The following is an 11,478-nucleotide window of genomic DNA, read 5'->3' on the forward strand; positions in this document are numbered from 1 at the left end:
TTATTTGATATACTAAAAGACAAAAAAACAAATTCGAAAACTATTTAAAATATAAAAATTCTAAATCTTATATCTTACAGAATAATAAGCTTATAAATAACTCGACTATCTGTTTTTAAAGCAGAAAAACTGTATTAAATAGTATAATAATTTTAACTAACTATACTAGATATTTAATTTAATTTATAAAATTTGCTGGTTAGCAGATATTTTTATCTAAATATAAAAAACAGTTTCTATTAATAACTATTTAAAATTAAAATAAAAATAGCTTAAATATAAGTCTAAAAATCTCTAATCTTCTTATTATAAATTAATTAATTAGATTTTTAAATAATATACTTTAATTTATAACTCGGGCTTATTTAATAAAGCAGTATGCCAAGCTGTAATTAATATCTAAAATTATTAAAAAAAAAAAATATAATTATATTACTTAGATATATAAATAGAACTGTAAGTATCTGATAAAAATATTTAACAGTTTATATATATATAAAGAGTTTCGGAAACTATTTATTACAGATTTTTTTTTTAAGCAGTTTTAGATACACGAATCTAGAATTATCAGAGTTAAATTAATATAAATAATAAGCTAAATAGAAAAATAACTGCAAATTCTTTTATATATAATCTTCTTAATATTAGTAATTCTAATAAGGTCTCTAGTATAGCTTAAAAAATAGAACAAAAAAATAAGCTTAATTTAAAATTTAAAAAGACTGTTAAAGAATATATCTAATTTTTTTTTTATTTTTTTTCCGATTAGTTTTTAAACTTAGTTTTTTATTATAAAAAGAATATTACTATTTAATTTTATTTATTTATCTATTAAGTAAGACTAATCTTATATTTAAGCTATACTTAGTACATATATACTTTAATATCTAATACTATTATTATTAAGTTACAGCTTTATTAAGCAGTTTTTTAATTTAGACTATTAGATTAATTTTCTAACTAGAATTAATAGAGTATTTTTAAGAATATTAGATTATTAGATATTAATCTATTTATTAAAGTTAATCTTACATCTAAACTATACTGTATATATATTTTTATATTTAATACTGTTATTATTAAATTATAATTCTAGTACTTTCTAATCCAGCTTTATAAGATTAAAAAGATTAATAATAAGATTATTAGTCTTAATATAATATATTTATAATATCCGCCTATAAAAAAGTTAATAGTAAATATCGGCTAATACTTAATTTCTTTTTAAATTAATAAAAAATATTTTTTTAAGATTAAGAATTTTAATATTTAGCTCTGCTATAACTCGCGCTCTAATATTTATATAATATATATAAAAAGTTCTGTAAGATAAGCTGTATTAAAACTATTAAAATTTTTTATTAGAATATAACTATCTGTTACCGTGTCTGTTTCGGTTTTATCTATATATATTTTATTACTATTATCTTTTTTTTAAAGACTTTTAATAATAGTATATTCTTAACTAATTCCTACAGATTCTTAAGACTGTTAAAATTAAGAATACTAATATTATCTGCTGTTTCTATATTAAGCAGCTTTTTACTAAAAATCTTAAGTTTCTTTTATCTTACTACTCTGTTAAGTCTGGTAAGAAGCTGTATACTTATTCTTATTCTTTTATTTTTATATAAATATAAGGATTTAGACATAGAAAAGTAAAATATAAAAATAAATAATTATATTATAGTTATAATATACACGAAGAATATAAATTATACGGAGAATAAGATATATATTTATAATCCAAAAAATAAAATAGATAGTTTTTATATTTTTTTAGAAGTTCTCTACAGCGATTTTTTTAAATTATTTTATAAAAATATCAGGGTTATCTTCTTTAACTTTATATTAAAAAGATAAGTTTTCAGAAAAGTATATTATAATATATAAGCAGAATAAATAGACTTCTTCTAAATATTATAATTAAAAAGAATATAATAACTATTCTTAATACTGCTTATTAATAATATTAAGTAGTAGTAATTAATAACTTGAAGATATTTTTATATTCTTTTAATTACTAGTACTACTACTTAGTATACTAAAATATATAAATATATCTTAATTTTAATTAATAGTATAATACTATAAATCTATTTTTTAAGTATACTATAAGATATTTATAAATATATTTTATATCTATTTTTTTTACCTCTAAATTAATATTTATAATTCTTAAACTTAATATTTTATTAATATTTTTATAATAATATATCTTTACTAATTTTATAACAGTAATCTAACTTGTATTATTATTATTATATAGTCTACTAAAAAAAGAGGGGTTTAATCCTACTTTTTTATAAACTCTATTCTTTTTTTTTAGCAGATACTATACTATTAGTAGTTTTTTTTTTTATTCTATTATTTTAAGTTCTTTAGTTACTTTATATATTAATTCTTTTTACAGCTAAAAATATGTTTTAAATAAAAAAATCAGATTTTTATATTCTTCGCTGGTCTAACAATCTAGAAATTAAGATATTTAATCAAACAGCTTTACTAAATATATTTTTTTTTTTATTATATCTATAATTCAACTAACTTTTTGTTTATTTAGAAACTAAGACTTTTTATTTATTTAATAAACAGAAATCTAATAGTAAGAATATTCTAATATTAGACTAATACTAAGCCTTTCTTCTATTAATATTTTATATATTACTAATAATTTAATATATAATAAATTTAGATGTTTTTTTTAATAATATCTTTCTTAATAATATATCCCTTGATAATATATCTCTTAATAATATCTTTCTTAATAATATTTTTCTTGATAATATCTTTCTTAATAATATCTCTTTTAATAATATCTTTCTTAATAATATCTCTCTTGATAATATCTTTCTTAATAATATTTTTCTTAATAATATTTTTCTTAATAATATCTCTCTTGATAATATCTTTTTTAATAATATCTTTCTTAATAATATTTTTCTTAATAATATCTTTCTTAATAATACCGATAATATTTATTTAATAAAAATATATATATTTTAAGATAGGTTATATTTTCTTTTAGAATACTCTTCTTATTTTAAGCCTGTAATAGATAAAAGTTTGTTAGATTAGTTTTTTATAAATAGCTTCTAATTCTGCTTATAAACTTTTTATCTAACTTTCTTCTTATTCTTAGAATCTGGACTTTTAGTATAGAGATTTTTTAAAAGAACTATACTAGCTTAATAGAGATATTTCAGTTACTTAATAATTTTTTAGTTTAAACTTTTTTAAAAAAACTAGATATTTTTAAATAAGCTGTTAAAAAATTTTTATCTTTTTTTTTAACTAAAAAATATAAAATTAATATTAATCTAATAATATAGTCCTCTTCTTGGTTATTGCCTAAAGAAGATCTTACTAAAAAAATTCTAAAAAAATTTTAGATTATATATAATCTTTTAGAGCTATTTTATTATATTTTATTATCTCAACTTAGCTAGAAAAAGCTATATTTTAAAATAGCTGAATATTTTAATAATTTAGTTAAGTTTTGATATTTTTATATATAAGAGTTCTCTCTAATAACTATATCTGATAAGTATATATTTTTTTTTAATAAAGATCTATTACTATTAGATGATTTTATTTAGATGAATTATAAGATACTCTGGGACTATAGAATTTCTGTTTAATATAATTAGATTATTTTTATAGGATTTGATAAACGAATATTTTTTTTTACCAGTAACTAGATTGTTCTAATTATATAACTAATATTAGAATAATACTAACTATTTAGACTTTATAAAAACTATTCTGGTCTTTTTAAACTAGATTATAACTATTTTTACTTTTTAGTTAAATATTAAGAATATTTAAAGATCTTAGTATTATTAGTCTTAGAATAAGTTAACTTTATACTTTCTTATTAGACTATTCTAGATAATAATTTAATTATTATTTTTTATATATTTTATCTACCCACTCGCAAGTTTTAATAATATATTAAGATATATTTTTTTTAAGTAGAATTAAAGATTAAATATTATAAATATAGCTATTTCTAGTAGTTATTTAAGCAGTCTAATATCCGGTTAATTCTATTTCTACTATTTATTAATAACTTTAGAGTATATTAAAATATATATAAAGCTTTAAAAACTTTTTATCTTATTTTAATAGAATTAACTTATTGGAAATAATATTATTTAAATAATTTTTTTACTCTGATACTGGGTTTTTATAGTATAAAAATAGAAGATAGTATTCAAATATTTTAAAAAAAAATCTGAACTTTTTTTTAAGAATTTTATATATATTTTTATAAAATATATATAGTTATTATTATATTTATTATTATATTTACCAGCAATATGCTTTAATAAGTAAAAAATTCTAGTACTTAAAGCTATAGTACTAAGTTTGGATATTATATCTATTATTATTTAAAAAATAATAGATATAACTTAAAGTTTGACTTTCTTTTATACGGTCGGTATTACTTTAAGATTAAATTATTCTAAAAATATACAAAGAGTCTTTTTTTACCTATTAAGCAGATTTAGTTTTTTAATTTAAAGAATCTATTATCTTATTTATTACTACTCGAATTACTTATATTATTATTAGATCTTATTTTTAGTTAACTATATAATATTTTTTATTTAAATTAGAAGAGTCTTAGTCTCCGTCTTTAAAACTTTATACTTTGGATTTTAAATCTAAAAAATATAAAGAAATACTTTATAGTACTTTAAAAAATTACTAGACCTACTTATTAGCCTTGTCTGCTAGTATTTAAATATTTTTAGATATAGATATTATTTTAATTTAGATAAGTACTTATTTTACTTCTACTAGTCTTATAATATAAAGCTAATAAAACTTAGTTTTATTAAAAATATTTTAAATATACTTTAATTTTACTTCTAATATTTTATTTGTAAATTAAACTAAATTTATTACTAAAATATATTATTCGGATCTATGCTGTTATTACCCAAGGGATTTTAGCAACTTTAATATACTATATTATTCTAATTCTAATAATATTCTAATTTATTATATATAGTTAAAAAGCTTTTTAGTATTTTATTATAGTTATTTTATTACTTAAATCTTAAGATCTAAAAAGATTTATATTTAATAATAATAAGTCTTATCTTTTATAATATAAATAACTAGCTAACTGTTTATAAATAAACTACTAGTTTTAAAAGATAAATAGCTTCGAAATCTTACTGTTCTAAATATTTATATTAGAATATACTTTTTATTATTTACTATAGAGTATAGGCTATTAATAAACTATAATATATTAAATAGAAAATAGAAATATAGATAGATATAAAACAACTTTTTTACTATCTAGAATCTTAACTTTAATTACTTCTATTTTTATTTTTAGAATCTATAAGACCTGGGCAGATCGGGCTTTATTATATAATCTTATAATCTATTTTTTTTGAATAGATCGGATTCGACAGTTTCTGCGACTTGGGTTTAATAATACTTAGAATTATAGTTTTTTTATCTAAGTTTAATTAATCTTAAAGTTCTGCTAGTTATATTTATAGCTTTTAAATTACTATATTCTATTAAATAAATATAATTTTATAATTAAGAAATATGTTTTGTTTAAATAACTTGATTTTAGAAGACTAAAAGTCTATTTAATAAACTAAATTTTTAAAATATTTTTATTAATATACTTAATAGAGTACTCTTAGAGTATTCTAATCCAGTATAATAATATAATACTATCTTTTTAGAGTTATATTAGGATTTCTAAATAGTTAATTTATAGTTTTTTATATTCTTTATATTATACTTACTAATGTTTATTAGTTCCTATCTATTTTATAGTTGATTATTTATTTAATATTATTCTATTCTATTCTATTTTTTTTATAGAATTATATACTATCTTAGTTATTAATATTCTGTATTTTTTCTTATAAAACTTTTACAAGTAATTCGAAAAGATTTTTTATTAGTATTTTCTTATTTTAAATATTTAAGTAAATAGGCTCTAATAAGTCCTAATTCTAATATTAAAAAAATATTTATATTAGATTTTTTATAAAAGTCTGCTTGTACTTTTTTAACCTCAACAGTTTTAACACAGTATATATAGAATATTAACTTTATATAAAATATTATAAAGATTTCTATTATTTTTATATTTTAAAATATTATTTTATATACTTAAAAATCTTAATAGTACTGTTATTACTTCTTAGCCTATAGTTAAAGAATAGAGAGATAACTAATCTAATATAAAAATAAACTATAAGAAACTTCTATAATGTTTAAAGTAACTATTAGTATTAAAATTAATTATTAAGTAATCCACTTTTAATACTAGTTATATACAGTTTTGTAATATACTCTTTTTATTATATAATAGTATTTATTATTTTAAGACTATTTTTTACTACTACAACTGTATTCTAACTATACTATAACTATATTGTAACTGTATTACAACTGTATGATAACCAATAATCACTCTTTATAACTAAATACTACTATTATTAACAGTAGAAAAGGCTCTATACAGACCCCCTTGGCCTGCTATGTATTAATGTATATATTCGAGCGGGTTTACCGGGAATCTGTTGAGGTTCACCGGCCTCAAAGATTCGTTGCCATAATTACACATAGATGTATAACTAAGACGCTTCTCTAATATAAATCATGCAAATCTTCTAGAATGTAATTGAGAGGCTTATTGATGATAATCCTCTCACGCTTGCCACTTGAATATACTAGAGCAATGTTGATCGAGACCGAGGCAGCCATGAATGACGTCATGAATTCAAGATATAGGTTAATCACCTCTACCAAATCTTCAAACATGCCTCACCGACAGCAGTATCCTCGTAGGGCTCGTATAGTATTTGGCTATAACTCGTAAACTGCCATCGATGACTGGAGTTAGAATGCCTTTTACTCTTGCTTGGAGCCAATCAAATCAGATGTACCGGAAGCCGAGGTACTGATCACTAATCCCTCTCAGATCTTGTCTACTGGTATACAAAGAAACTCGCCCGTCCATTTGTCAGCCCTGGAGGTATAGTTGTGGTATAACAGGCTCGTAGACCGGCAATGGGAAGTAGTTGCTTCAGACCTATCTACATCGATTCAATTCAATTCACTTAAATTCCTTGCCTCGTCTTAGAATATGTCTCTTGTTCTGATTACCGGTGCTACCGGTTTCATCGGCTCCCAGGTGGTCTGGGATGTACTGAAAGCTGGCTATCGCGTGCGCTTGGTCGTCCGTCGTGCCGAGCAGGCGACCAAGCTCGAGCGGATTTATGACCGCTATGCAAAGGAGTTAGAGTTCGCTGTCGTTCCCGACTTGACAATTGATGGATGCTTCGACGAGCCACTACAGGGAGCGGATTATGCTTTGCACCTGGCCTCTCCATTGCCTGGTGCCGGGGATGATCTCTTAAGCCCTGCTGTACGAGGAACTGTTTCGATCCTGCATTCCGCGCTCAAGGTGCCAAGCATCAAGAAAGTTGTCGTGACTGCCTCGGCGTTGTCAATCATTCCGTTGGGGCCAACTAGAGATGGATTGATTGTGAAAGGTATGGCTCTCTTCCGATGAAATGTCTCGAGCACTAGTCCCACTGACACGTTTTGTGGTAGAAACGACGGAGGTTGAAGATGTCGACCCAGCCCGAGTTGCTTCGTGGAACCCATTGGATCAGTATCACGCCAGCAAGATCGCGTCTTACAAAGCGACGCTGGACTTTGTGCGTGACCAGCATCCCAAATTTGAAGTGGTTACTCTGCATCCGGTCTTTGTCTTCGGCCACAATCACGCACAGGAATCAGCCGATCAGCTGGGCGGCACTTGTGGCATGCTGTACCAGGCAATCACAACGGGGAAGCTATTCGCCACTCAGTACCGGGGTGTTCATGTTCACGACGTTTCTGCTGCGCATGTAAAGGTTTTGGATAGCTCTATACAGGGACTGCAGTCATTTTTGTTGGCCGCACCACCGAGATCATGGGCAGATGTTGAGGCTTTTGTTCGTCAACATTATCCCGATCTGCCCATCGGTATCCAGGCCCAGGAAGGACCAAGCTATGTGCTCGACACATCAAAGGCCGAGAGAGAGCTGGGGTTGACATGGAAGGGAATGGAAGAACAAGTGAGCGATGTGATAGACCAGCAGTTGGCTTTTGAATAAGCGTCCGTCTTGGTGCATGTTTCATGTCTGGCGAGAAAGATGTATGCGAGTGAGGAAAGCGACTTTGGAGAAGTGGATCTGTAATGATTATCAATGTAATTTTTGTTCCTGAGGTTTATTGAAAAGTGTGTAACCCGTAAACGTTGAGTTTGTTGCGCTGTTCACAATATTGAGTGCAGGGCGGGGTAACCTACCAATTATTTAGACGGATTGCTCAGCCGAGGTAAGTTAAGTTACATTCCTTGCAAGATGACAACAATTCTCCAGTATCGGGGCCACACAGCTCTAGAATCTTCAAGAATACTTAACCCACATCACATATTTGGTGGGAGACAGCAACGGACAAATCCAAAATTGAGAGGCTGCATGGTGGTATTTGACGTGAAAAAGATTGGTTTGACGCGACCCCATTATAGTGTCACATCGGCCATTTCCCGCCGGCTCTTTCTCCACATCCACGCAGACTTGCCCTTTTGATTCAAGCTTCTCTTCTGCATTTCTTGAACATTATCTTGGCATCTGAATGTAGTCCATTTGTTAGCAACATGCATCCAGCCGGGATTGCTCCAACCGGCCAATACGCATTCTTGGGAGGCCCACGGGCTTGCCGATCTCCTGCATCGAAAAGGCAGGGATCTCCAGGGACAACGGCCGGAGTCTCTACTTTCCATTCTCGTGGTCATCAGCAATTCTCCCATTGGTGTCAGGACCGTCTGTCAACGGGATTGACACTCTCCAGATACCCGGATTCTGTCCGCTCTGCGCGATGCAGATGGGTACGATAGTCCGTCGGAGGATGCAGGTGCAATGAGGCCTTCTCCATCCATGCATTCCAGGCAGGCACGTGGGAGAATCATGGAGGGACAGCTGCGATTCCTCAACCCGCGACGGGTTGCCTTCGAGGATAAATAGCAAGACATATTCCTTCATGTTGATCATACTGTCACTGTCACCATTAGACATTACATATCATGCATTTTAGTGCCCTTGTCGGCCTTCTGGCTTTTGCGGCTGCTGCCTCGGCCCTGCCCGGTGCCTCCTCACGGCACGCCCACTCGCACTCATCCATCAGCAACCTCAAAGACAAGGTTAAGAATGTCGTGGTACTGGTGATGGAGAACCGCTCCGTCGACAACCTTCTTGGTGGACAGACGATCAAGGGACTCGAGAACCCCATCAACAACGGTCCCTTCTGCAACCCTTACAACGTGAGCAACCCAGCCGAGGGCACTGTTTGCAGCGCGGCGTGGGACTATGACTCGGTCACCGACGACCCTGACCACGCGGTGTACGGCAATAACATCGAGTTCTACGGGACGTTCACGCCGGACAATGAGGCGATCGCCTCGGGCGCATTGACTCCTAGCCAACAGGGCTTTGTGCACGAGCAATTGCGGATATACGGTGGCAAAGCCAACCGCACCCAGCTGTCCACCCAGGTTATGAACTACTACACCGAAGACCAGGTGCCAGTTCTCACCCAGCTAGTGCAGAACTATGTTGTTTTCAATCACTGGCACTCCGATATCCCAGGTGTAAGTCATCCAATGCGGCATATGTAATACAGCAATGCTAACTCGTGTGCAGCCTACCGATCCGAACCGGGCGGCTTTGACCTCGGGAACCTCCTACGGCCACGGGAGCAATGATGATGCTTTCACCGTACACGCTTTCCCGCAGCGATCCATCTTCCAGCAGCTGAGTGAGACAAATCACACCTGGATCAACTACTACGATACCGCGGGCGGCACGGGTCCGGATGCCGAGTTCTACGACTGGATCTACACTGCCAACCGCACCAACCAGGTCCAGCCCTTGGAGCAGTTCTATACTGACGCAGCGGCGGGTGATCTCGCCGAGTTCACGTACCTGAACCCATCCTGCTGCGGCGTGGGCACCAACTCGATGCACCCCAGCGGACTCATCTCAGATGGAGAGAAGCTGATCAAGAAGGTCTACGAGGCCCTGCGCAATGGCCCACAGTGGTCAGACACGTTGTTCATCCTTAGTTTCGACGAGACCGGTGGCTTCCACGACCATGTGCCTCCTCCTCTGGCTCCTGCGCCAGACAACCTGACCTACACCGCTACCACTCCTAGCGGCGAGGAATACACCTTCCCCTTCAACCGCCTGGGCGGCCGTATTCCGACCTTGTTAATCTCCCCGTGGGTGGGCAAGGGCTACGTCGAGCAGAAGGGTACAGACGTTGAGGGCGAAACTGTGTCGTACTCCGCCTCGTCGATCCTGCGCACTCTCGGCTATCTCTGGGACTTCGAGCCCTTCACCCCTCGTGTCGAGTATGCGCCTTCCTTCGATCATCTGATCCAGTGGCGGGCTCGCAACGACACTCCTGCCACCTTGCCCGAGCCGGTGCCTTTCCGCAAGTGATTAGACTACGTACAGGGGAACGATTACGATAAACCATGACTGCATGAATGAGAGTTGATCATCGATAGAGACACTAATATAAAACATTGCACTCTTTCATCCACGGAATAATCCATAGCATACCATAAACCCATCCTATTGGAACCTAACCACATCCATCAACCCCAAGAAAACCAAGCCTTGGCACTAACTAAAGCGCTGCCTTCCCGCCCGCGTTCCCCTCTCCCCCCTCAGCAAACGCCCCCTCATACTCCACCGCCCGGTTCTCCCTCGCCCACATCTTCTCCTCCTCACTCCGGTACGGAGGCGGAATCATCCCGTTGATCTTCCACAGCCGCCGCTCCGTCTCCTCCACGTGGTACTCCAGATCAAACCCTCTATCCAGCACGTGCTCCTTGAAGACCTTGTCAAGCCAATTAGTCGTGCGACGATACGCGGCGTCGCTGTCCGGCTGCACGACCGCGATGTGCGTGACGACCGCCCGTACGAAGGGCCTCTCGGCGTTGGTAGCCACTCGGCCTCCCACGTAGACATCCTCCGGGTTGAGTTCGTGGAATTGGATGACCACGTAAAAGGCGGGGAGGCCGATGGCAGTGTATCGCTGTGTAATGTCGGTCGCGAAGCTGGATTTCGCTTCCGGGGTGAATGTCCCGGGGGGAGAGTAGATCTGCCAAAGAGGCATTTTTGTAGTCGATGCTGGCTGGGTCTTGAAAGTGGGTTGTTTGGCTCAATTTGGGCTGTTTGAGTATAGATAGGTATAATTCGGGTGATGAAATAGTTCGGTTGGAGGATGAGATCTGGCTGGGGGATCGATAAGCTGCTCACTGTTATGTGAGATGGGGTCTTTTATCTGATGGGGGTTTCCGTGGCTGACGACTCTTGAGTTTATTGTTGGTATTCAAACTGATATGTAAGATTAGTGATCGACACCGATCAA

At 32.0% G+C, this 11,478-nt stretch overlaps 3 protein-coding genes across 3 annotated transcripts; 2 read left to right on the forward strand and 1 right to left on the reverse strand.

The window, feature by feature from the left end:
* Positions 1-7,135: 7,135 nt before the first annotated feature.
* BO95DRAFT_475834 (flavonol reductase) lies at positions 7,136-8,281 on the forward strand (the record flags this gene model as incomplete). Its single annotated transcript, XM_025589887.1, has 2 exons — positions 7,136-7,544; positions 7,606-8,281. The coding sequence occupies 2 exons, from the start codon at positions 7,136-7,138 to the stop codon at positions 8,151-8,153; spliced, it is 957 nt and encodes a 318-aa protein (XP_025439081.1). The 3' UTR covers positions 8,154-8,281.
* Positions 8,282-8,978: 697 nt separating this feature from the next.
* BO95DRAFT_504132 (phosphoesterase superfamily protein) lies at positions 8,979-10,541 on the forward strand (the record flags this gene model as incomplete). Its single annotated transcript, XM_025591116.1, has 3 exons — positions 8,979-8,989; positions 9,136-9,688; positions 9,741-10,541. The coding sequence occupies 3 exons, from the start codon at positions 8,979-8,981 to the stop codon at positions 10,539-10,541; spliced, it is 1,365 nt and encodes a 454-aa protein (XP_025439082.1).
* Positions 10,542-10,731: 190 nt separating this feature from the next.
* Positions 10,732-11,446, reverse strand: BO95DRAFT_517103 (tautomerase family protein; the record flags this gene model as incomplete). Its single annotated transcript, XM_025591875.1, has 1 exon — positions 10,732-11,446. Exon 1 carries the CDS (start codon positions 11,221-11,223, stop codon positions 10,732-10,734), a length of 492 nt encoding a protein of 163 aa, XP_025439083.1. The 5' UTR covers positions 11,224-11,446.
* Between the last annotated feature and the right edge of the window lie 32 nt (positions 11,447-11,478).

This window comes from Aspergillus brunneoviolaceus, assembly GCF_003184695.1.
Source record: "Aspergillus brunneoviolaceus CBS 621.78 unplaced genomic scaffold BO95scaffold_64, whole genome shotgun sequence".
Classification (NCBI taxonomy): Eukaryota; Fungi; Ascomycota; class Eurotiomycetes; order Eurotiales; family Aspergillaceae; genus Aspergillus; species Aspergillus brunneoviolaceus.